Source organism: Silurus aristotelis (assembly GCF_946808225.1).
Source record: "Silurus aristotelis genome assembly, chromosome: 16".
Classification (NCBI taxonomy): domain Eukaryota; kingdom Metazoa; phylum Chordata; class Actinopteri; order Siluriformes; family Siluridae; genus Silurus; species Silurus aristotelis.
The window spans coordinates 2,789,816-2,816,854 of NC_139589.1; the positions used below are offsets into that span (position 1 = coordinate 2,789,816).

Here is a 27,039-nt window from a genome sequence, read left to right on the forward strand (position 1 = left end):
ATCATTATAAGGGTGTGATAGAAAGGAGTCTATTTATTTATTTATTGTAATTCTTTAATTATTCATTTGTGTGATAAGGTTCGATGTAAGATTTTAACATAACTAATACTTTTTCAATTATCCTTTACTATATCCTCTATTAACATCATCCACTTATTAGTAGAAGGTCTTTCGCTACAATAAAGATGGTCCCAGATCATAAAAAAAATCTAATCATATTATATCACATCGCAGAAGATCGATTTTTCTGAAATTTTGGTTATTAACCGCAAAACATTTTTTATTGCAAACCCTTCAGGCCTCTGTTTATTTTTATTTTTTTTATAATCTTCTCACTCCTATTTTCTGTTCTCCCTGTCTCTCACTCCCTCCTTCTCTCTCAAATATAGTTTTACATTTAGAAACTTTAAGAAGTTTATTTTTGTTTACATTTATTTCAATCTAGTTCACCTGAATTTGCTCTTCCCTCCATTTTTTTCCTTTTTCCTCAAAAATGACACATGTTCAGAGGATTCATCAAACTTTAGGACAATCATTGTATATTTATTGTACAAATTGTATATTTGCTCATTTTTCAATTTTCAATTTGTTTATTCAAATTAAAGAGCAAAGCAGGCATATGAGGCTTTAGATAGGATTTCAATATCTCACTGATGATGAATGTGGTATGACTCAATGTGTCACACAGGCAGATGTCTAAAAAGACACTGGTATGTTTTGATTTCTTGGATCGGTCATATGGTACAGTCAGATTTAGCACCAACTGCATAACAGTCCGGTAAAGGTAGGTATAATAATGTGGGCCATTTTCTTTGGCTTCATTAATACCGACTGTGTACTTGGTAAAAATCATTTCTCAGATTGGTTTCTAAATAGACCTCAGAAAAGATTTCTCAAGTTGTGCCAGACCAGTGAAGCACAGAGGAATTCGTCTGTCTTTTTTATTCATCTTGTTCCATTAGCCTTTTAAATACGACAAGTCAGGTTCAAATCCCAGCCCATATTACACAAGCCATTAAACTAACACTTTAAATAAATAAATAAAAACCTCTCAATTGAGTTGTGGCTGATTTATCTTAAGTTTGTAATCTAGAGTACCTGTCTAGATTTATTCATTGATAGCGAATAAAGCACTTTTGTACATGTATGTGCATGTGTAAATGTAAATGTAAGCTCTTCAGTGAGAAAGTAGAGCATAAAGGAAGAAAGACAAATTACACATCTTTTAAATTTCTGATGGGTAATGGGAATGGGCCAGGTGATTGGGAGATGGATGACTAGGAATGGATAACAAGTGACTGGAGAGGGGAACTGGGTACAGCTGACTACGTGAAGATGTCAGCGTTTAAGTAGATCAGACCAGAATCTTAGTTCTCATGCCTGCTTGTTTTTCTGAGGTTTTGTGACACACATACAGCTACAAAGCTGTCAGAGATATGGCAAAAGACTTAGTAATAAACTCTAATAAACTGATTTCTGATCCTGTCCACCTGCTCGCTACTCTCACCACAAATCATCATATTATCTGTACAATACATCACAGATTGTCAAGTCTTTTCTATAACTTCATGGTGTGGCTGATCAACTTTATTCCTCTGTAGTTACTGCAAGTCTGCACATCTCCATTATTTTTAAAAATCGATATCACACACTCCTTATCCATTCCTCAGGGATCTACAATTTTGTTAAACAATCTAGTTAAAAACGCCACTATCATCTATTCTAAATCTTTGTCATCTGGGCCAACTGACTTTACACTCTTCATCTTCTTTATAGTTGATCTCAATTCCTCATTATTAATCCGATGCACTTCCTGCTTCACCATCCCCACATCATCAGCCTTCTCTCTCTCGTTCTCATTTTCTTCATTCATCAGCTGCTCAAAATACTATCTCCACCTTCTTGACACACTCTCCACACTAGTCAACACATTTCCATCTCCATCCTTTATTGCTCTATCTTGCAGCACATCCTTCTCAACTTGGTCCCTCTGCCTGACCATTTGCTAGAAATCCTTCTCTCCTTCCTTAGTGTCCAACTTCTCATACAGCTCCTCATATGCCTTCATATAATTTAATTCATTTAATTATTGTTTCAGTCCTTATTCTTGTCCTCTTCTTCTTCACCTCCAAAGTGTTCTAAGGTACACTCTTCTCCATTTTATCTAACTCACTCAGATTAAATTAATTAACCAATCATGTAATCAGAAACAGGACAGCCAGCTTGTTTTATTACTGTGGCAATGCTGGTGGGAAAATAGTACTAAATGGTGTGAAAATAGCCAGGCTTTTTGTCAGACTCCTTATAAATATGAGAAATGAATCATCTCTCACTAATACCTGCACAGGAAAAACATTCCCTTTATGACCAGCTCTTCCTGTACAGCCACAGAATTGAGATCCCACAGAGGAGTGAATATTTAAAAACCAGACAAACAAAAATTCATGATCTGCATCCACATTTACAGAAAATATTCCCAAATCAGACTATACATGTGCAAATGTTTACGCACCGTTTAGACCAAATACAGGTTGGCATGTTCTTCTTCTTTCGGCTTCTTCCATTAGGGGTCGCCACAGGGATCATCTGTCTCCATACCCCCCTGTCCTGTACATCTGCCTCTTTTACCCCATCCACCTGCATGTCTTTCCTCACCACATCTATCAGCCTCGTCTTTGTCCTCTTTTCCTCCTTCCTGGTGGCTCCATCCTCAGCATTTTCCTACTGATATACCCCATGTCCCTTCTCTGCACATGTCCAAACCATCTCAATCTCTTCTTCCTCACCTTGTCACCAAAACGACAGGTTGACATGTTATTAGCTTTTATAACCACCTATAACCTCTCTGAATAGCTTCTGAGCCCATTTTTACATTAAGATGAGAAAGAGGAGAAAGTCAGAATTCAAACTGATTACATTTAAAATAAAATGAAGTGCTTCTATTCTAAAGGGCATGATGTCTTCACTGTGGTCTCCATCATGGTCCTATCAACAGGACACAATACGTAACTAAATAGTTTGACGAGAACATCATATTCGTGCGATGAAGCTGTGGCTCAGTCCCTTACTGGCACAATCTCTCTTTTGGAGATTCCCTTAAGCACGTGGGTTGCAAACTTTTGCACGCGTCTGCACATAAACCACGAATAAAAAAATAAGTACACACTGTGTCTAACTAAACAATGCGGTGAATTCTACAGTACAGATTGAGCACACAGATTTTCCCCGAAAGAAAACTGCTTACGACAATTATTCCTCTGTTTGCAAGAAGAATGAAACCACAAACACCTCTTTTCCTTTAACAATTACATAATTAGTATTAAATGAAGCTTGTCCTCCTGGCTGTAGTTTTATACACCAAGCCCGTCTAAATGGCAGGGAAGGAGGTGTTGCAGTTATTTATAATATTTAATTCAATGCCACACAAATAATATTAACATAAATGTAACACAGTCAAAGTGAAAACACCAACATAATGTATGTATGTATTATTATTTATAGACCCCTAGGAGCATATTTGGATTTTCTTGTAAAATGTGCAGATTTCATTTAAAACCTAGCTACTTCTCTAGACAAATCTTTAATTGTCTATAATTGTATATTTTATTCACTTTAATAATCAGAAAAAATCCTCTAAGAAAAGCTCATGGACACGAATTTCCCTCTTTTTCGTGTCACTCATCACGACTGCCTCCGTTGCCATGGAGACTGGGCCAGACGGAGGCAGTCGTGCTGAGTGGATCATGGGTAATGGTCATCTTGTTTTCGTGACAGTATGAAGTTATGGTACAGTACAATTGGATCCCACTTCATGTGTGGAGTTTTGACATTGGACCTCCTGGAGTGTTTAAAGGCTCTGGCATGGAGAAGCAGGTGTTGTATCTGTGATGATCACAAATGTTGAGCTATTTTATGACTTGCTCAGTAGCTCCTAGTTTTATAACTATAAAGACTGTATAAGACTGTAGAAAGAACATTACTTATAATCTTATACTCCAGTGCTCATGTTAGTTCTCACTCTCCAGTGTTCTCTATTGTTAAAAGATTTATGATCACACTCTTGATGTCACCCAAATGAGGATGGGTTCCCTTTTGAGTCTGGTTCCTCTCAAGGTTTCTTTCTCAGAACCCAGCCATTAGGGGGGCACAAGCCAGTGTACTCTTAGTGCCGGTCCCAAGCCCGGGTAAATGGGGAGGGTTGCGTTAGGAAGGGCATCCAGCGTAAAACATGTGCCAAATCAAATATGCGGATCACAAATGAGAATTTCATACCGGATCGGTCGAGGCCCGGGTTAACAACGACCGCCACAGGTATCGTTAGCCGACAGGGTACCGGTGGAAATTGGGCTACTGTTGGCCGAAGGAGGAGAAGGAGGAGAAGGAGAGGAGGAAGGCGTCTACAGAGACGGCAGGAAAAGGAGCAGTGTAGGAGAGTAGAGGTTCGGGTTGGTACTTTAAATGTTGGTACTATGACGGGTAAAGGGAGAGAGATAGCTGATATGATGGAGAGGAGAAAGGTAGATGTGTTGTGTGTTCAGGAGACCAAGTGGAAAGGGAGTAAGGCCAGGAACATTGGAGGTGGGTTTAAACTGTTTTATCATGGTGTGGATGGAAAGAGAAATGGTGTAGGGGTGATTCTGAAGGAAGCGTACAGTAAGAGTGTAGTGGAGGTGAAGAGAGTTTCTGATAGGGTGATGATCGTGAAGGTGGAAGTTGAAGGGATGATGATAAATGTCATCAGTGCCTATGCTCCACAAGTTGGCTGTGAGATGGAGGAGAAAGAAAGATTCTGGAGTGAATTAGATGAAGTGGTATATGGTGTACCTAGGAAAGAACGATTGGTGATTGGGGCAGACTTTAATGGGCATGTAGGTGAAGGGAACAGAGGTGATGAGGAGGTGATGGGTAGGTATGGTTTTAAGGAGAGGAATGTGGAAGGGCAGATGGTGGTAGATTTTGCTAAAAGGATGGAAATGGCAGTGGTGAACACGTATTTTAAGAAGAAGGAGGATCATAGGGTGACGTATAAGAGTGGAGGAAGGTGCACACAGGTGGATTATCTTCTGTGTAGGAGATGCAGCCTGAAGGAGATTGGAGACTGTAAGGTGTTGGCGGGGGACAGTGTAGCTAGACAGCATCGGATGGTGGTCTGTAGGATGGTTTTGGAGGCGAAGAAGAAGAGGAGGAAAGTAAGGTTTGAAACAAGAATAAGATGGTGGAAACTGAAGGAGGAAGAGTGTAGTGTGAGGTTCAGGGAAGAGGTCAGACAGGGGCTTGGTGGTGGTGAAGAGGTGCCGGATGATTGGGCAACTACTGCAGGAGTGATGAGGGAGGCAGCTAGAAAAGTACTTGGTGTGACATCTGGAAATAGAAAGCAAGACAAGGAGACGTGGTGGTGGAATGAGGAAGTGCAGGAGAGCATTAGGGGAAAGAGATTGGCAAAACAGAAGTGGGATCGACAGAGTGATGAGAAGAGTAGGCAGGAGTACAAGGAGATGCGGCAGCAGGTTAAAAGGGATGTGGCGAAAGCCAAGGAAAAGGCATATGAGGAACTGTATAAGAGGTTGGACACTAAGGAAGGAGAAAAGGATTTATACCGATTGGCCAAGCAGAGGGACCGAGCTGGGAAGGATGTACTGCAAGTTAGAGCAATAAAGGATGGAGAGGGAAATGTGTTGACTAGTGAGGAGAGTGTGTTGAGAAGATGGAGGGAGTATTTTGAGCAGCTGATGAATGAGGAAAATCTGAGAGAGAGAAGGTTGGAGGATGTGGAGTTGGTGAAGCAGGATGTAGATAGGATTAGTAAGGAGGAAGTGAGAGCAGCGATTAAGAGGATGAAGAGTGGAAAGTCGGTTGGACCAGATGACATACCGGTAGAAGCGTGGAGATGTTTAGGAGAGATGGCAGTGGAGTTTTTAACCAGATTGTTTAACAGGATTCTGGAAGGGGAGAGGATGCCTGAGGAATGGAGAAGGAGTGTGCTGGTACCGATCTTTAAGCATAAGGGAGATGTGCAGACCTGCAGTAACTACAGGGGAATTAAGTTGATCAGTCACACCATGAAGTTATGGGAAAGAGTAGTGGAAGCCAGGCTGAGAGAAGAGGTGACCATCTGTGAGCAACAGTATGGTTTCATGCCGAGGAAGAGCACCACAGATGCCTTATTTGCTTTGAGGATGTTGATGGAGAAGTATAGAGAAGGACAGAAGGAGCTGCATTGTGTATTTGTGGATTTAGAGAAAGCGTACGACAGGGTGCCGAGAGAGGAGTTGTGGTATTGTATGAGGAAGTCAGGTGTGTCAGAGAAGTATGTGAGGGTGGTGCAGGACATGTATGAGGACAGTGTGACGGCAGTAAAGTGTGCAGTAGGTACGACAGACTGGTTCAGGGTGAAGGTTGGACTGCATCAAGGATCGGCCCTGAGCCCTTTCCTGTTTGCAGTGGTGATGGACAGGTTGACGGACGAGGTCAGACAGGAGTCTCCCTGGACTATGATGTTTGCAGATGATATTGTGATTTGTGGTGAGAGTAGAGAGCAGGTTGAGAAGAGCCTGAAAAGGTGGAGATATGCGCTGGAGAGAAGGGGAATGAAAGTCAGTAGGAGTAAGACAGAGTACATGTGTGTGAATGAGAGGGAGGGCAGTGGAGTGATGCGGTTGCAGGGAGAAGAGGTGGAGAAGGTGGAGGAGTTCAGGTACCTGGGGTCAACAGTGCAAAGTAATGGAGAGTGTGTTAGGGAAGTAAAGAAAAGAGTGCAGGCAGGGTGGAGTGGGTGGAGAAGAGTGACAGGAGTGATTTGTGATAGAAGAGTATCTGCAAGAATGAAAGGGAAAGTTTATAGGACTGTGGTGAGACCTGCGATGTTGTATGGATTAGAGACAGTGGCATTGAGTAAAAAACAGGAGGTGGAGCTGGAGGTAGCGGAGCTGAAGATGTTGAGGTTTTCGTTGGGAGTGACGAGGATGGACAAGATTAGAAATGAGTTTATTAGAGGGACAGCACATGTAGGATGTTTTGGTGACAAGGTGAGGGAGGCGAGATTGAGATGGTTTGGACATGTGCAGAGAAGGGACATGAATTATATTGGTAGAAAAATGCTGAAGATGGAGCCACCAGGTAGGAGGAAAAGAGGAAGGCCAAGGAGGAGGTTCATGGATGTGGTGAGGGAAGACATGCAGGTAGTTGGTGTAAAAGAGGCAGATATAGAGGACAGGGTGGTATGGAGACGGATGATCCGCTGTGGCGACCCCTAATGGGAGCAGCCGAAAGAAGAAGAAGAAGACATCTAACGGAGTTTTCCCTTGCCACAGTCACCACGGCTGCTCATCAAGGACAAATACACACAATTTACCTTGACTGTTGATTTCTGTAAAGCTGCTTTGAGACAATGTCTGTTGTGAAAAGCGCTATAGAAATAAACTTGACTTGACTTGACTACAGTATGGTCCATAAATTCAGTAGGAATAAATCAGTATGTTATAGGACTGACTCATAGTGGTGAATACATTGTAGATTCGATATAAACATTTGGATTAAATATAGAAAATATTGTCATCTTTTCACAGTTTGAAGTTATAAAAAATTATCACTGTGCTACAATGAACATACACGCACCTTAAAACACTCGGAAATTAGAGCGTAAATTCGAACTCAATTGAGAGATTTTCAAACAGCACAGAAGAAGAGCCTCCTGAATTATAGAAAAGCTTTTAGAACTGTTAGATCAACATATATTTCTACCCTTGTACCTCCATCGACATCAGAAGCAAAGTACTGGCAGAAACCAGTTGGAACCAGTGAATTGTCTGGAGAAGTCTGGCCAGAAGTGGTCTTCATGCATGAATTGTGGCCAAAAATATATACCTCCAACATTGAAAAAAGGCAAAACAGCTCCACCATTAATGAAATCATATGAACTGTGGTGCAGAAAAACAGCAGCAGGTGCTCTGGACTGTAACAGGAGGCAGTTTCACCAAAGGGCTGTAAATGATGGTCTTTAACAGGGAAGCAGGATAGAGGTTCCTTTCAAATTTGGGGCTGGATTTCTGAAAGCAGAGTTGGAGATTTGGTGAGGATGAATGGTGTCCTCAGTGCTGAGAAGGATGTGAGGCAGCTTACACCCACAGAAGATTTGAAGTTAGTTCTCCATGATGTTCGGAAACGGTGGTCACACTAAATACAATTTGATTTGGATTTCTCCATAGAAATGATTAACACTTTTATTTTTGAAAGCATTCTTAATTTACACAAGTAAAACGTTTGCACAGTACGATAAATAAAAATCTTGAATCTCGATTCTTGAATAATTATATGTATCACATGTGGCCACAAGTGGGCGCTGTTATCCTTAATTAAAGCAGGTTGTGTAGAATTGTAATAAAAAAATACTGAATTAAACTGCCATACATTTGTAATCAAAATATAAAGTTTATAATTGGACAAAAATTATTATATTGTAATATATAATTCTATTATTATAAAAAATATTTCGTTTTTTTATTATCTGAATTCACTTCCCGTGGGCTCACCACCTGCAGGAGGGACCGTAAGGGACGGTGCTGTGAGGATTGGGCAGCAGTCGAAGGCGGGGGCCTGCTTAGACTGCTGCCCCTCGTGACCCGAATTACGGATAAGCGGGAGAAAATGAATGAATGAACTATCTGAATTTACAGATGCACAACAGGCTCTTCATGAAAGGATATCCATGTTCTAAAAATCAAGATTCAAGAGTTTATTTTCATGTGTACTGCAAGAGTGTATTACACCATACATTGGAATTTATACTTTGTGAATCTTTCAGGCAGCCTATGACATAATTAAAGGACATAGGGAGAAAAAAAAGATGCAAGACATTAATTACCAATGTACAAATTTATGAAACAAAAGTGTGTACATGCATAAAGTGTGTAGTGTAAACTTTGTAGAAAGGCATGCAGAGAGATTACAGCTCAAAAGTACAAGTAAGCAATTGTTTTATTTCATTTTTCATTCAAACGCTTTCTATTCAAATGCTTTGTTCTAATTATTGCTGCAAAATAAAACGATTTATTCAAATGAAAAGTAAATTAGGAATATTGAATTTACATTTATGTGGCAGAGGGAAAACTGAACACAAAGTGCATTATTTAAAAAAAGAAAGAGATTAAGTCAGCACAGGATTAAACTCTTATTATTTGGGATCTTTTATAATGTGTGTGTGTGTGTGTGTGTGTGTGTGTGTGTGTGTGTGTGTGTGTGTGTGTGTGTGTGTGTGTGTGTACATTTTTAGACTTTAATTAAAGATACTGAGCTGGGTTTATTACAAGAAAATCCAGTCTAAATTTACTGATTATTACAACAGAAATCGCCTTTTATGATCCACATGTGACAAACGTGACCATTAGCTGGCTAGCTAACCCAGTCATGCTTAGCTTGTATTAGCCACGTCTTCCATAACTTAATTTCTAACATTTGTTTACATTTTTTTCCCCGATTGACGATTAAAAAGGTGCTGAATCAAATGTACAATCAAGGTTAACAAACAATTGGAAGCAAGCGATCACACTAAAGTTCGACATTGTGTGGCTTGCAAGCTAGCTACCTAGCTAACAACAGTTGCTAGCTAATGAAAATGTCCCAGAGAAATGAATGAAGTATTCTGTAAAAAAAAAACACTCTTTTTTAAGAAGTTTAAATCCTTCTACTTTCTCTTGTTTTGTTTTTTTTGTTTTTTTACCAGGCCATGGTAACATACTTTTTGTATTGGGCTTTGAAAAAAATAAAACGTTTTACATTTATTTCCATTTTATTTTCCTGTGCAATCTGCAGAATGTTTTATATATAAAGAAATAAATAAATAAAAAATTTACATTTAGGCAGCCAATTTCCCATACTGTTGTTTTTTTTTTTTTTTTGCTACGCATCAATAAATAAAGACCGCAAGCTTGTCCTACAAAAAATGACTACAAAACAAACATTTCAGGAAAGATTTATTGGAAATTAGCGTCCAAATGATAAGCCCGCAGAAGAATTTGTGCAAAAATAAAAAGTTCTATTGCAAAGAAAATACAAAGAGTAGTGATGGGTTCATTGCAGCGTGTGATTCTCCGGATTCAAGACTGTTGTGTATAAGATGTTGCTTAGCACTTCTAGTGATTCTGCATTATATTGCATTGTGTTAAATGTATACATTATAATGTTGAATTATATATGTAATAATTAATATTAATACAGAAAAATGTTTTGTGATGGTGATGCCTTGGCCTTTTAATTCACATTCCTGAAGAAATGAAAAAAATTACAAATCTACACTGACTAATACAATCACACTACATACATTAAACAAGTTTAATTACTACAGGAAATGGAAAAGAGCTGCAAATTAGATATAGGAATAAAACAGTAGTTTTTGCTATTAATGCAGTTAGAATTTCGTGTTAAAGTTTACAGCATAGTGTATATATAGATAGCCCCATTTAGTTTTGAAACTGTAGGGATTTTAGAAGGAAACTCATTGGTGGATGATGGTATATTGGGAAAGCCGCATCATCGTTATACACCATTGGGTTCAAAGGCACTGGGTCATCTACACACTGCACCGAAATCTATAAAACATGGAAGAAAGAAGAAAGAACTATTTTACAATTTATATGTGGGATTAAATCAGAATCAGTCACCTTTAATGACAGATTAAACTATTTTGTTAATGATAAATAAAATCTTATGACCTGAACAAGGACATTGTTAACAAATAGAATCTGTGATGACCTTCTCCTGTTTATGTTCAAGTGAAGCAGAGCGCAAATTATCCCTCTCTTTATCATCGCTACTTTAAGAGAAGCAGTGACGACCCCAATATCATCATTATAATTATTAGTTGTAGTAGATCACAAATTGATTGAAATATTAGATGAAGTTTCACTGAACTCATTATTTACTTTATTTATTAGCATTAACCAGTATATATAACTTCGACTTCGGTGTGGTTTGTTTAGATGTTCACAGATGTGAAACAATTTAGCTAAAGTGTACTTAGTCTCCATTATCAACAGTGTTCTGGAAAATTTAGCAAAACCTAGCTAGTTCATGTTTTTAGCTACATTGATAGCAAACAATGCTCCTATAAAATAGAGCAGCAGTTCAGATTACTGCTGCTGAACTTGACAAGGATGTTTAGCAGTGAAATGCTGGGTTCATTTTTTTCCACTAATTTACTACTTTGTTGAAATTTGCTAAAACATTAACTAAAACTAAATACACCTGAACTGATTCAATTCATTTTAATAGATTAATACAGATTAAAGAAAAAACTCACTGGTGGATGATGCGTCATTGTGAAGGTCTCATTGGTATAATACACCATGCATTTCGTAGGCTCTGGGTCGTCTACACACTGCACCGAAAGCTATAAAACATGGAGGAAAGAAGAAAGAACTATATTCAAATTCCTACCTGGGATTAAATCAGAATCTGTCGCCTTAAATTTCAGATAAATCGTTTTGTTATTGGTGAATAAAATCTAATATATGAGCAGGATATTATCAACTAATTCAATCTATGTGAAGCTGCATGATTACCTTCTGTTGTTCATGTTCAAATGAAGCAGAGAGCAAATGATCCCTCTCTTCATCATCACTTCCTCGAGACAAACACGAACCCTGAATCATCATTATAATTATTAGTAGTAACGGTAGATCAGACATTAGTTTAAATATTAGATGAACACATTATTTACTTGTTGCATGTTGATCCTACAGTAGGAAGCAGTTACAATAAAGCTAGATATAAACATTATCAAAGGTTGTATAAAACAGTTTAAAGTTATGAAAGAAACTGAATCATATATGTAGTTTCATTCTATCTGTTTTATATTTGTTACATTACAGACTTACAGAGTTACATGTAACTAACTTATCAACAAATAATAGTTCATTATAATGGCTATTGTTAATTGCCAGGGCTAAACAGCTAAACATGCTATGCTATCTAATTGTAGCCTAGACGTTAGCATCAAACACAGGTTTCTGAAAAGTCTCCGGTGCAAGCATCTCCTTTAGCATTGGTTAGCATGCGATGTTTTACATTTACAGCAAAAAGTCAAACTGTGTTTCACTTTTTACTGTTTTTTTTTTACTCTATTAACTATAACTTAGGGCTCTACTGTTAAAGTTTCTAAGACTCATTATTATTTGTTTATTAATATTGACCGAGATTTCTGTTGAGGACTATCGGCTATATACAAAGCAGGAAGTCCGAATGATAAAGCCTAAGCTTGAGCCTATCGACGTATTTAACTTGCATCCTAAACAGCACGTTACATTTCACCTGTATTGTTGAATGTGGATATTTAACTTCTATATAAAGTTCCTATTTAAAATCTGTTTACATTAAAAAAAAAAAAAAAAAAAAAAAAAAAAAAAAAAAACGAACGCAGCTAACTATGAGCGAGGCCAGACCTACTCTGCATTCGCTAAACAAAAAAACATTGTCTATACAAAATGATTGCGAATGTTTGTTACTATAGTAGACGTTTATGTTCAATTGTTTAGACTTTACACATTGAATTTCATGTACGTGCTGTATATAAAGATAAAAAATCTATTAGAATTATTTGCGGTATTAATTTGATTGCTTACCATTCTACCGGTTTACTTCCGTAAAATATGGAAATGACGTACAACGCGCTGGACTAAATGCGTACGCTTGCGTATTACATCAGAGTTTAAAAACAGTATTCTATTGTTACAATGACTGTAATGATGATTATAACTACACTATATTGACATACATTTGTGGAAACCTGACCATAATATTAATTTGTGATTTTGAAAACATTAATTTGTGATTTTTAAAAACAGTATTCTATTGTTACAATGACTGTAATGATGATTATAACTACACTATATTGACATAAATTTGTGGAAACCTGACCATAATATTAATTTGTGATTTTTGAACATTACATTCCATATTTAGTCCCAATTTATTATTATAACCTCGAGATTTTGTGCTTTTGGAGATTTGTGCTCATTCAGCCACAAGAGTTTAAGTAAATTCAGATACAGATGTAGGTGAGGTGCGGACGCCTGGGGTGCAGTTAACTTTCCAATTTATCTCAAAATCCCAAGTAGGAATGAAGAGCCACATATGGCTGGAAAAGTCGGTGTCCCAATACTTTTGACCTTATAATGTAGTGTCTCTAAAATATTATGATTTTGAACATATTTGAGTTGTTTAACCCAAACCTACAATTATATTGTGGTCATATTTACAGAATTCATTCCATACCAGCTCATCAACATTGCCATTTTTCTTATTAGGACCTTCCTAATTCTCCTAGGCAGAGGCTTATAGATGCTGTCATGATGCCAGTATGGGGGGAAATAAGCTCGTTTAAATAAAACTTCCGTTGAGGTCGAAACTTATGCGCATATAATTGTGCATTTAAAACTTGCATGCTGAAAATCAAATATAAATATAGTTTAGTTATAGTTCAGAAGTTCGATAATTATGTAGTTTCTGACACATCTTTTCACAAACTCGAAATAAAACTACTATGAATTATACATTAAAAACGCACATGCATGCACGCAAACACAAATTATAGCACCTAAAGAAATAAACCAGACAACGACCATGACTGCAAAAACCGACAACAATTTCCAAAGTTTCCAACATTATTCTCATGCAATTATAATCAAAAACTAAATTAGTGACATTATTTTAGTGACAACAATCTTCAGCATCCGATCTTCTTACAACAGAGAAAAGATCAAACTTTATGCCACTCGAATTCAATCACTAAACAAATGGACCAACAAAAATTATGTCCTGAAAAGTGGCCTATTGAAACTATAAGGCTTTGAGTACTTAAATATAGAAGTAGCTTTTTATTAAAAGACACAAAAATCAAGTCAATAAATCATAAATAACATAAAAAATCAGCTTCTACATTAGGTTTAAAATGGACTTTTTCCATCCAATAATAATTTGTTAATAGTATGATTATTTGGATATTATTAATTTATACACAGTTAATGTTTAAATATACTGTTATATCAATTCAATCGATAAATCAAATATCAAAAAATAAAAAATCAAATATGCAATAATATTTAAGATCTCTTTTACCTATTGTTTCTTGATGTAATCCTTGAACTCTGAAGATTCTTCTATTTTTAAGCTTCTTTGAGATTCAAAATATTTGTTTAAAGACCGTTCCCCCCTCTGGCAGGGTACTAGATCAAAAGTCTTAAAAATTATTTTCCAAGTCATTTTCCTTTTCTCTCTGGATATATACTTCTAAAAGTTTGGTTGTCGGTTTCTGTATTTAAGTGTGCGCCACATGTATAAGCCACACCCTCATAGTGGGAAAACTGACAGCATGCTATATGATAATGCTTCTTTCCACAAGAAGGCTTGTTAGTGCACACAAAAAAGCCTGTGTTTTCATGTAATCACAAAGATCCATCACACCCAAAACTTCTTCTTCTTCTTCTTTCGGCTTCTCCCATTAGGGGTCGCCACAGCAGATCATCCGTCCCCACCACATCCTCCTCCTTGGCCTTCCTCTTTTCCTCCTTTCTGGTGGCTCCATCCTTAGCATTCTCCTACTGATATACCCCATGTCCCTCCTCTGCACATGTCCAAACCATCTCAATCTCGCCTCCCTCACCTTGTCTCCAAAACGTCCTACATGCGCTGCCCCTCTAATAAATTCATTTTTAATCCTGTCCATCGTCGTCACTCCCAACGAACATCTCAGCATCTTCAGCTCTGCTACCTCCAGCTCCGCCTCCTTTCTTTTACTCAATGCCACTGTATCCAAACCATACAACATCGCAGGTCTCACCACAGTCCTATAAACTTTCCCTTTCACTCTTGGAGATACTCTTCTATCACAAATCACTCCTGCTATCACTCTTCTCCACCCACTCCACCCTGCCTGCACTCTTTTCTTCACTTCTCTAACACACTTTCCATTACTTACCACACCCAAAATTAACAACTTCTAAATTGCTCACTTTTTCATTAAAAAAAGTTAATCAAACTTTAGACATTTATTATTTAAAAAAAGTGAATTTGCTCATTTTTCAGATTATTTTATTCAAAGTACAGTGGCTTACAGAGGTGGCAAACATACACTCAAGTAGAAGTTCAGACACTCATGTTTTAAAAGACTCTGGTTGAAGATGAAGTTCTGACTACACTTTTTCACTCAAGTTAAAGTAAAGAAGTTTGGGCTCTGACATGTACTACAGAAAAAAGTAGTCATTATTACTACTTGTTTTAGTGTCACGCTGGAAACTGAACCTCACGTCATATTAATATATTAATACAAATCAATTTCTAATGTTGTTCTCTAGTGAATGTATCCACGCTGAACATCCAACATATAGAACACAAGCAGAGAAATGAGGATGATGATCATCAGGTAATCAGGAATGTCTCTGTTCTCAGCCATGTTCACAGACTCCCTGTCTCATCCACGTTAACCCCAGACTTCTTGTTGCCTTCTGCCTGCTCATTTATATATTCATAAACTAGACTACGTCTGTGGTGTGTGACAGACAGGAAATGATGCACCAGTGGAAGATTAAAAAAGCCGCGCAAAAACAGGAAATAGATTGATGGTGTGAAATGACACGAAATGAGAAGATATTGATCATCTCACCAAATAGATTAAAACTAAAGTAACAAGTCTGGTTTAAAAATGTAAGAAGAAAAAAGTAATGAGTGAAAGTAAAAAGTAAAAAAATAAATAGTGACGAAAATTACCAACATTGAGGAACAATTAGACCACTACCTCTTTTCTTCGGTTCTTTTTCATGAGAAAACGAGCCGTAGTGCTAATTGTTGACCTCCTCATGGTTTCCTCTCGAGATGCCGCTTCACTTTGTTGTGGAAACAGAAAACATCTTTAAACATGTCACGTGCAACAAAATCTGCTGCTGGAGGTAAAAAAAATCAATACTGAAAAATAATGTAGAAATATCACTTTTTTTTCTAGACATAAACAATCGCTTCTGAAGGAAATAGTGATTCAAAAGATTCCTGGTATTTTAACTGGTGTGGGGGGAAAAAAACACTTGTTTAACTGCCACAGCGGTAGTTTTAGTTTCACATATTTATAATAAATAGTACAGAAATAAACAGCCATTTTATCAAATCCTATTAAATTCAGGATTTCAGACTTTTTAACATAAATCTACTTTTTTGAATTTCTTGAATCCAATCATTTAATCAGGAACAGGACAGCCAGCTTGTTTTATCTAACAGTTTTGTGTATTCTCTAATAGTCTAATGATTAAAATATAGGCATGTTATTCGCTTTTATAAACACCTCTAACCTATTTAAAAAGCTTCTGAGCCCTGATTGTTACGGCAAATATAGTGTCTGGAAGATTTTATATTGTTTGTGTCTCTACAAGCAAAATAATAGCTGAATAAATGAGTCTGAATCTTTTATACACAGAAACATTCTTAGGATAAAAAAAATGCATGACTCTTTTGCATTGTTTTGAGATACATCATTAATATAATATTGGAATTCTACAGTTTGTCAAGTCAAATTTCTTAAAACTGATCACATTTAACCTATAATGAAGAGTTTCTTTTCTAAAGGTGCACCATCTCTCTATGTTGGAGTTTCCCTTGCTTTGTTGTAGATGCAATCTTTTGCAATCTTTTGCAAAACTAAACCACAAACAAAGGAAATGAGTACACAATGTATCTGACTAACCTATGCACTGAATCTATTCCCCTATACAGATGAGCACACAGATCTTGAAAAATGCTCACCACATTATATCTTAGTTCAAATGAGAACACAAACACATAAACACCTCTTTACTTTAACAATTGCATAATAAGCATCAAATGAAGCTCGTCCTCCTGGGTGTAGTTATATACTCCAACCCCATCTAAATGGCAAGGAAGCAGGTGTTGCAGTTTTTTATAATAATTAAACAAAATTTTACACGAAAAATCTAAACATAAATGCAACACAAAGTTGTTGAAACCAACATAATGTATGTAGCTTTTCCGGTCAATTTCATTTATTACTCTTTATAGACCCCCAGGAGCCTAATCTGAACCTTAAATAGATTCATATGCAGATTTAATTTCAAAATAGCTACTTCTTTAGACAAAGTATTAATTATCGCTGACTTTAATATTTACTTTGATAATATTTACTTAGGAAACCCCTGACTGACTCATAGTCGTGGATACTGTAAATGTAATAATAACATTTGGATTAAATATAGAAAATGTTGCTGTTGTTTCACAGCCTGAAATTATTTCAGATCATTATCTTATCTTCTTTCAAATCTAACTCAGTAATAACATTTTCTCACATTTGGGTCAGCTCCTGCAGCCAGTTTTATCAGAAAATCTCCTGGGCTACTGATTGTATAGAATCAAAGTTCTGTTACACTCTAGATAATGTAGCTTTGAAGTAAGTATTATTTTAGAGAGAAAAAAATTGCACCATGGTACAATAAAAATATGTGCACCTCAAAACACTCAGAAATTACAATTTAAATGGCACCCATCTAAATTTACAGTTTTTCAAACAACATAGAAGATGAGCCTCCTGAGTTACAGAAAAGCTTTTAGTACTGTTAGAACAACATATCTTTCTATCTTCATAACCTCATCATCATCAGAAGATATGTCCAGCAGCGAAGAACTGGCAGAAACAAGTGGCGAATTAATGTACCAATGTACTGTCTGGAGAAGTCTGGCCATAAGTGATACCTCCAACAGTTAAACAGGATTCAGGAACTCCACTTTGCACAAAAACATAGGAACTGTGATGCAGAAAAACAACAGCTAGTACTCTGGACTGATGAGTCTGGACTGTAACAGGAGGCAGTTTGTTCACCGAAGGGCTGTAAATCGGTACAAAAATGAAGCTCTGCCACAGGGAAGCATGGAGGAGGTTCCTCGCGAATTTGGGGCTGAATTTCAGAAAACAGTGTTGGAGATTTAGTCACGAATAATGGTGTCATCAGTCATGAGAAATACAGGCAGATACTTAACCATCATGCACTGCATCAGAGAGGCATCTGATTGTCCCTGGATTTATTCTTCAGCAGGACAATGAGCCTAAACATACTGCCAATGTCATTAAGGATTTCCATCAGTGTAGAGAAGATCAAGAAGTCCTGAGAGTGTTGGTTTGGTCCACACAGAACCCTGATCTCAACACTATCAAGCCTGTCTTGGATTACATGAAGAGACAGAAGAATGTGAGGCATCTTACACCTACAGAAGATCTGTGGTTCTCCATGATGTTCGGATTAACCCACCTGTCGAGTTCCTTTAAAAACTGTGTGCGAGGGTTCTTACAAGAATGGTTGCTGTTTTGCAGGGAAACAATGAACACTTATTCGATTTGGATTTCCCCATGGAATTATTAACACCATTATTTTTTAAAGCATTCTTAATTATTCAGCATTTATTTGTTATTATTCGTAAACAGTATGAATAATTATATGTATCGCATAAAGCACCGTTATCACTTAATGTAATCAGGTTGTGTCATATTGTAATGCAACAACTGCCAAACAGTTATAACCAAGTTATTAAATAAGTTTAGAATTAGACAAAAATGATTATATTTTAAATATATTATTATCAAGATGTTAAGTTTTACATTATCTCAATGCACAATAGGCTCTTTATGAAACAATATCCATGTTTTAAAAATAAAAATTTTAAAGACTTGATGAAAAAAGACATAAGACAAGATTTACTAGTGTACAAAGTTATGAAGTGTGTGCATGTATAATGTGTGGAGTCTAAACACTGTAGAAAGGCATGTGCGAAGACCTGCAGCAGTTTATTAGCAATTGTTTTGCCATAAAATACATTTTGCAGTGTGTTGTATTTTTTTCTTTTCCAGCAGTTCTACAGTCAGGATTAATTTTGGCCATTTTTATTTATTTTAAAGCATTGTTTAAGTTTAAACACATTCTTTTCAAAACGATTACTGTTCATTCATCTATTGTACACAAAATGAAAAGTACGAATATCAAATTTACAACCAGGTGGCAGGAGAAAAACTGTACACAGTGTACATCATTTGAAAAAGAAAGAAATTAAGTTGACACTGCATTAAATTATTAAAATTTGGCATCTTTTATTACATGTGAATGTGTGTGTATTTTATGACATCAACGTAAGAGACTGAACCGCATTTATTACAAGAAAATCCAATCTAAATTTACTGATTATTACAACAGAAATCACCTTTTATGATACACATGTGACAAAAGCGACCATTAGCTGGCTAGCTAACCCAGTCATGCTTAGCTTGCATTAGCCACGTCTTCCATATGTTAATTTCTAACATTTCTTTTAGATCAATTTTTTTTTTTTTCAAATGTAAAATTAAAAAGGCCCTGATCTTTAAATCGAATGTACGATCATGGTAAACAAACAATTGGGAGCAAGCTTTCACACTAAAAATCAACATTGTGTGGCTTGCAAGCTAACTACCTAGCTAAACAATTAGCTAACTGAACAACTGCTGCTATGAAAACTTTCCAGAGATATTAATAAGGTATTCTCTTAAATAAACCAGGAAGAAGTTTAAATGATTCTACTTTCTCTTGTTTTGTTTAAGTCCCCTTTATGTGCTTGATGATATTTCATGTTTAGGTGGAATTAAATGGGACTCAATAATATATTCTCTGGTCACAAGAGGGCGTGTTTAACACTGAGTTTGAATGGCAAATGAGTGTAATAAAAGAAATCATTGGAATTGATCACCATATATTTTTAACCTAAATTTACATGCAATCATCTATTCCGAATTTGTTTTAAATATATAATTATAGCACAATTTATGTTTTTATTTATCCATTTATTATTCGTGGAACGGTTTGAGTAGATGTTAATGCGTGTGTTTTACAGACCTAATGAACAGATTAGATATGTTTAACTTTTTTTGAACCAGTAGATCAAAAGTCAGTAGTGTTTCCGTCACTTGTATCTCTGTGGTTCTCGAGTGTCATTGGGTCTTTGGGGTTAATTTCTGTACCAACATCAGGATTTAAATTAGGCAAAAATAAAAATAAAACCTTTTGCTTTTGTGAATTGTTTAATCAGGGGTCCCCAAAAACTATTTATACTAAAGAAAAAATGAGATCTTGTTAATTCTACAAGATTTTTATGAATATATTCCCTCTGGTCATTTCTACAGGTCCATTTGATTACTTTAAAAAACCCAGCCATTAGGGGGGCACAAGCCAGTGCACTCTTAGTGCCGGTCCCAAGCCCGGGTAAATGGGGAGGGTTGCGTTAGGAAGGGCATCCAGCGTAAAACGTGCCAAATCAAATATGCGGATCACAAATGAGAATTTCATACCGGATCGGTCGAGGCCTGGGTTAACAACGACCGCCACAGGTATCGTTAGCCGACAGGGTACCGGTGGAAATTGGGCTACTGTTGGCCGAAGGAGAGGAGGAAGGCGTCTACAGAGACGGCAGGAAAAGGAGCAGTGTAGGAGAGTAGAGGTTCGGGTTGGTACTTTAAATGTTGGTACTATGACGGGTAAAGGGAGAGAGGTAGCTGATATGATGGAGAGGAGAAAGGTAGATATGCTGTGTGTTCAGGAGACCAAGTGGAAAGGGAGTAAGGCCAGGAACATTGGAGGTGGGTTTAAACTGTTTTATCATGGTGTGGATGGAAAGAGAAATGGTGTAGGGGTGATTCTGAAGGAAGAGTACAGTAAGAGTGTATTGGAGGTGAAGAGAGTTTCTGATAGGGTGATGATCGTGAAGGTGGAGGTTGAAGGGATGATGATAAATGTCATCAGTGCCTATGCTCCACAAGTTGGCTGTGAGATGGAGGAGAAGGAAAGATTCTGGAGTGAATTAGATGAAGTGGTAGATGGTGTACCTAGGAAAGAACGATTGGTGATTGGGGCAGACTTTAATGGGCATGTAGGTGAAGGGAACAGAGGTGATGAGGAGGTGATGGGTAGGTATGGTTTTAAGGAGAGGAATGTGGAAGGGCAGATGGTGGTAGATTTTGCTAAAAGGATGGAAATGGCAGTGGTGAACACGTATTTTAAGAAGAAGGAGGATCATAGGGTGATGTATAAGAGTGGAGGAAGGTGCACACAGGTGGATTATGTTCTGTGTAGGAGATGCAACCTGAAGGAGATTGGAGACTGTAAGGTGTTGGCGGGGGACAGTGTAGCTAGACAGCATCGGATGGTGGTCTGTAGGATGGTTTTGGAGGCGAAGAAGAAGAGGAGGAAAGTAAGGATTGAAAGAAGAATAAGATGGTGGAAATTGAAGGAGGAAGAGTGTAGTGTGAGGTTCAGGGAAGAGGTCAGACAGGGGGTTGGTGGTGGTGAAGAGGTGCCGGATGATTGGGCAACTACTGCAGGAGTGATGAGGGAGGCAGCTAGAAAAGTACTTGGTGTGACATCTGGAAATAGAAAGCAAGACAAGGAGACGTGGTGGTGGAATGAGGAAGTGCAGGAGAGCAGAAGGAGAAAGAGGTTGGCAAAACAGAAGTGGGATCGACAGAGTGATGAGAAAAGTAGGCAGGAGTACAAGGAGATTCGGCAGCAGGTAAAAAGGGATGTGGCGAAAGCCAAGGAAAAGGCATATGAGGAGCTGTATAAGAGGTTGGACACTAAGGAAGGAGAAAAGGATTTATACCGATTGGCCAGGCAGAGGGACCGAGCTGGGAAGGATGTACTGCAAGTTAGAGCAATAAAGGATGGAGAGGGAAATGTGTTGACTAATGAGGAGAGTGTGTTGAGAAGGTGGAGGGAGTATTTTGAGCAGCTGATGAATGAGGAAAATCAGAGAGAGAGAAGGTTGGAGGATGTGGAGTTGGTGAAGCAGGATGTAGATAGGATAAGTAAGGAGGAAGTGAGAGCAGCGATTAAGAGGATGAAGAATGGAAAGTCGGTTGGACCAGATGACATACCGGTAGAAGCGTGGAGATGTTTAGGAGAGATGGCAGTGGAGTTTTTAACCAGATTGTTTAACAGGATTCTGGAAGGGGAGAGGATGCCTGAGGAATGGAGAAGGAGTGTGCTGGTACCGATCTTTAAGAATAAGGGAGATGTGCAGACCTGCAGTAACTACAGGGGAATTAAGTTGATCAGTCACACCATGAAGTTATGGGAAAGAGTAGTGGAAGCCAGGCTGAGAGAAGAGGTGACCATCTGTGAGCAACAGTATGGTTTCATGCCGAGGAAGAGCACCACCGATGCCTTATTTGCTTTGAGGATGTTGATGGAGAAGTATAGAGAAGGACAGAAGGAGCTGCATTGTGTATTTGTGGATTTAGAGAAAGCGTATGACAGGGTGCCGAGAGAGGAGTTGTGGTATTGTATGAGGAAGTCAGGTGTGTCAGAGAAGTATGTGAGGGTGGTGCAGGACATGTATGAGGACAGTGTGACGGCAGTAAAGTGTGCAGTAGGTACGACAGACTGGTTCAGGGTGAAGGTTGGACTGCATCAAGGATCGGCCCTAGACCCTTTCCTGTTTGCAGTGGTGATGGACAGGTTGACGGACGAGGTCAGACAGGAGTCTCCCTGGACTATGATGTTTGCAGATGATATTGTGATTTGTGGTGAGAGTAGAGAGCAGGTTGAGAAGAGCCTGGAGAGGTGGAGATATGCGCTTGAGAGAAGGGGAATGAAAGTCAGTAGGAGTAAGACAGAGTACATGTGTGTGAATGAGAGGGAGGGCAGTGGAGTGATGCGGTTGCAGGGAGAAGAGGTGGAGAAGGTGGAGGAGTTCAGGTACCTGGGGTCAACAGTGCAAAGTAATGGAGAGTGTGTTAGAGAAGTAAAGAAAAGAGTGCAGGCAGGGTGGAGTGGGTGGAGAAGAGTGACAGGAGTGATTTGTGATAGTAGGGTATCTGCAAGAATGAAAGGGAAAGTTTATAGGACTGTGGTGAGACCTGCGATGTTGTATGGATTAGAGACAGTGGCATTGAGTAAAAGACAGGAGGTGGAGCTGGAGGTAGCAGAGCTTAAGATGTTAAGGTTTTCGTTGGGAGTGACGAGGATGGACAAGATTAGAAATGAGTTTATTAGAGGGACAGCACATGTAGGATGTTTTGGTGACAAGGTGAGGGAGGCGAGATTGAGATGGTTTGGACATGTGCAGAGGAGGGACATGAATTATATTGGTAGAAAAATGCTGAAGATGGAGCCACCAGGTAGGAGGAAAAGAGGAAGGCCAAGGAGGAGGTTCATGGATGTGGTGAGGGAAGACATGCAAGTAGTTGGTGTAAAAGAGGCAGATGTAGAGGACAGGGTGGTATGGAGACGGATGATCCGCTGTGGCGACCCCTAATGGGAGCAGCCGAAAGAAGAAGAAGAAGAAGAAGAAGAAGAAGAAGAAGATTTGATTACTTTAAAACTGGCATGATCATTTTAGACCAAACTAAAATCTAATAGATGCACCGTTAATATTTACATAACCCCATATTTCTGTGTAAAAATAATCCAGTCCGAATAGGGCTTAAATTTTTTTTTTATTTTTATAAATGTTTTTACAGCTGACTCCACACTGACCCACCAAACAGTCTTAGAACTACATGACATATGGATGTAGTGATGCTAAATAAATGTTAGACAGGAGGTTGTATATATGTTTTTATTATAAAACTCTATTCAGACGTCTTCTCCAACTTCCACCTGAATTAAAACAAAAAAGCAGTCAATATGGTTTTTATGATGACTAATACAATCACACTAAACTCTAAGAGAGTTACATTTTATATGTAGAAGTAAACAGTATTTGCCTTAATTCTGTTATAATTCATTTTTTATATTATAGTATTTATATGCAGTATAATATATATATATATATATATATATATATATATATATATATATATATATATATATATATATATATATATATATATATATATATATATGTAGTATACATATTTGCTGTTGTAACATTCTGTATTAGTAAAACCTGCTTACCTGGTGGAAAAATTAGGAAGCAAATTTAAAAAAAAGAGAAAGAGAAAGAGAAAGAGAAAAGGAGAGAGTAAGAGAGAGAAATAGAGAGAGCAGAGATTATAGAAAGAAACTCACAGGTGAGTGATGGTGCATTGGGAAGGCTTTATCTCCATAATACACAATAGCATCTAAAGGTGTTTTGTCGTCTACACACTGCAACGAAAGCTATAAAACACAGAGGAAAAATAAATTCCCATGTAGAATTCAATCAGAATCTTTCACCTTTAACATTAGATTAATTGTTTTATTATTAACTAATTGAATCTGTGGAAAACTGCACAATTACCTTCTCCTGTTCATGTTCACCTGAAGCAGAGAACAAATGTTCCCTCTCTTCATCACTGCTTCTTCGGGACAAACATGACCCCTGAATCATCATTATAATTAATATATTATAATTATTATTCAGTAACATTAAATAATTCACATCTCAACTGTCTTTACTTCAGTGAGGTTTGTTCAGATGTTTGTAGATACTGAACACATCTACATCTACATTTCCAACAGTGTTTTAGGAAACAAAATCTGGTTAGTACATTAATAGCTATCTGGTTGGTTAATTGAAAACTACAGTATCTAGCAATGCTCCAATACGCTGGAGCAGCACTTACATTTATCAGGATATAAGTTTATCGCTGCTGAACGTGACGAGGATGTTTAGCTGTGAAATGCTGATATCTCCAGTGCTCATTTTTCTTTATTTTTTTACTAAATTACTTTGTTGAAATGTAATTTAAAAATTTACTAACCAGACACACCTGCACTGATTCATGTCTATTCATTAGGAAAGTCCACATTATTGACATGATTAGGTTAAAGAGAGTGTGAGGCAGCCTAATTTATTTATAAGAGTAGAGAGATAATAGAAGGGCTTCATAGTCATAATAAAACATGGCGTTCAAAGGCATTGGGTCGTTTACGTATTGTACCGGAAACTATTAAACGAGCCATGTTGAAATTCCCACTTAGGATTGCATCAGAATTTGTCTGCGTATTTAACTTGCATCCTGAACAGAAAATGTTCATTTTCACTTATATTATAAAATGATAGAAAATAACTAGGAATTTAACTCCTATTTAAACTACTATGTCAAATCTGTAGTTACGCTATGTACGCTATGAGCGAGGCTGCACCTTCTCTGCGTTTGCTAAAAAAGATAAAGGATGTCCTAATGAAGCGTCTGCATGAATGTTACGTGCATACATTTAGACATTTATGTTAAATAGTTTTGACTTTACGAACCGACTTTACAAATGGCTTACCATTTTATCCGTCGACGTCCACAACTTACTAAGTTCTGCCCTTTGACGTACACGACGTGATTACGTATGCTGGACTGTATGAGAATGCTTACGTATTACGTCTGATTGTAATCACATTTGTGTTTTTTTTTAAGTTGCATTCTACATTTAGTCCCCATTTGCTGTTATTATAAACTTCACTCCTTTGGGAAGATGTTCAGCAATGTTTTTGAATGTGCTTGTGAAGATTTGTACTTATTCAGCCACAATGGTGTTAGTAAAGGTAAAGATACTGATGTAGGTGATGTGCGGACGTCTGGGATTCAGTCAGCATTCACATTCATCCCAAAGGTGTTCAATAAGGTTGAGGTCAGAGCTCTATAGCAGGTCAATCACGATCTTCTATGAAAACCCATATAAATCTTATCTTCATGAAGCTGACTATGAACCAGGGGCATTGTCATGCTGGAACAGGTTTACATTTCTACAAGTGAAGAGAAATCCGTATTTGACAACATCCAAATACGTACAGTTGTGTGCTTCCAACTTTTTAGAAGCAGTTTGGGGAAGAAGTACATATGTCTGGAAATTTCAGGTGGCCCAATTCTGTTGTCTATATAGTGAAGGTATATTATGCTTTTGAACACATTTAAGTTGTTTGATTTTAATCTACAATTATATTTTAGTCACATTTACAGAATTCACTCCACACCAGCACCACAACAGCAAAAACATTGTCCAGTCTGCCATTTACATGCCACAGCACATTCTTTTAAATCTTTTGAATTTTTACACTGATTCTTGTCATAAGTGTGGTTGGGGAAAAAATAAGCAAATTAAATAAATAAAGGCAACTTACATGCTGAAAAGCATGAATTGAAGATGAATTGAAGAAGTTCAATAATCATGCAGTTTTTTACACATCTGTTCACAAACTTGCAATAAAACAATGTGTAATAATATATCAGCTTAAAAAAAACAACAACAAAAAACGCATACACACACAAGCACAAATTACAGCACCTATAGAAATAAACCAGACAATGACCATGACTTCAAAAACATACTCTACAAGAAGTTACTTTAACAAGTTAAAAGTTTTAAAGAACAATTTCATTGCAATTATGATTTAATTATTTTTTTTATCATTCAGTGACCTTATTTTTTTAAGTGACAATGATGTCAATCTTCTGCATCAGATCTGCTCGCAACTTTAAAAGAAAGACAAAACTTGCCACTTCTCAAATTCAATCATTAAACAAATGGACAAAAAAAAACGATGTCATGAAAAGTGTCCTAATGAAACTCTAAAGCTTTAAGGACGTAAATACAGGAATAGATTTTATTAAAAGAAAAAAAAATCACTTAGAAATGTTTTACAACCTACCTAGCGCCAGCTAGTTCTCTGATGGATTGAAAAAAATCAGTCAATAAATCGTTAATAAAAAACAATCTGTCACTACTATCACTACATTATTAATATCCAATTTTGTTTGGATATTATTAATTTAAACAATTAATTTATGCTGTTATTTTAATTATAACTATAACTATATGTAATCTTTTTTTTTTTTATTTCAGCTATTGTTTCTTGAACAGCATACTGGCCGCCGCTTCCACAGTTTATTGTTACAATCCTTGAACTCCAATCAGCAGCTGAAGAGTCTCCAATTTTTAAGCTTCCTTTGACACTGAAAATCCGTTCCTCTGTCTGGAAGGGGAAGCAAGTCAAACGCTTTAAAAAATGATTTTCCAAGTCATTTCCATTTCCTCTCTGGATAAATAACAACTAAAAGGT

General features: G+C 37.3%; 2 protein-coding genes across 4 annotated transcripts in view; one reads left to right on the forward strand and one right to left on the reverse strand.

Moving 5' to 3' along the window:
- LOC310739453 (craniofacial development protein 2-like) overlaps positions 1 to 23,539 on the forward strand; it is a gene marked incomplete at its 3' end in the record, with an annotated part of 32,782 nt that extends 9,243 nt beyond the window's left edge. The window contains exons 2-3 of the mRNA XM_083565379.1: positions 20,577 to 21,855; positions 23,525 to 23,539. Of these exons, the coding sequence (XP_083421505.1) occupies positions 20,590 to 21,855; positions 23,525 to 23,539 (1,281 nt within the window). The 5' untranslated portion in view covers positions 20,577 to 20,589. The remainder of the gene's footprint in view (positions 1 to 20,576; positions 21,856 to 23,524) is intronic.
- LOC310739054 (uncharacterized protein) overlaps positions 10,235 to 27,039 on the reverse strand; it is a 30,968-nt gene continuing 14,163 nt past the window's right edge. The window contains exons 1-4 of one of the 3 annotated variants that reach the window (XR_014537221.1): positions 26,629 to 26,688; positions 24,286 to 24,366; positions 11,294 to 11,383; positions 10,235 to 10,583 (exon numbers count right to left, since the gene is read on the reverse strand). Coding sequence is in view for 1 of the 3 variants with exons in the window: in XM_083564657.1 (XP_083420783.1) it covers positions 23,943 to 23,960; positions 24,075 to 24,164; positions 24,286 to 24,366 (189 nt within the window). In the remaining 2 variants the exon portion in view is untranslated. Of the gene's footprint in view, positions 10,584 to 11,293; positions 11,384 to 14,109; positions 14,878 to 23,481; positions 23,665 to 23,939; positions 23,961 to 24,074; positions 24,165 to 24,285; positions 24,367 to 26,628; positions 26,689 to 27,039 lie in introns of those variants that run through there. The other 2 variants (XM_083564657.1, XR_014537222.1) reach the window with 2 other exon arrangements.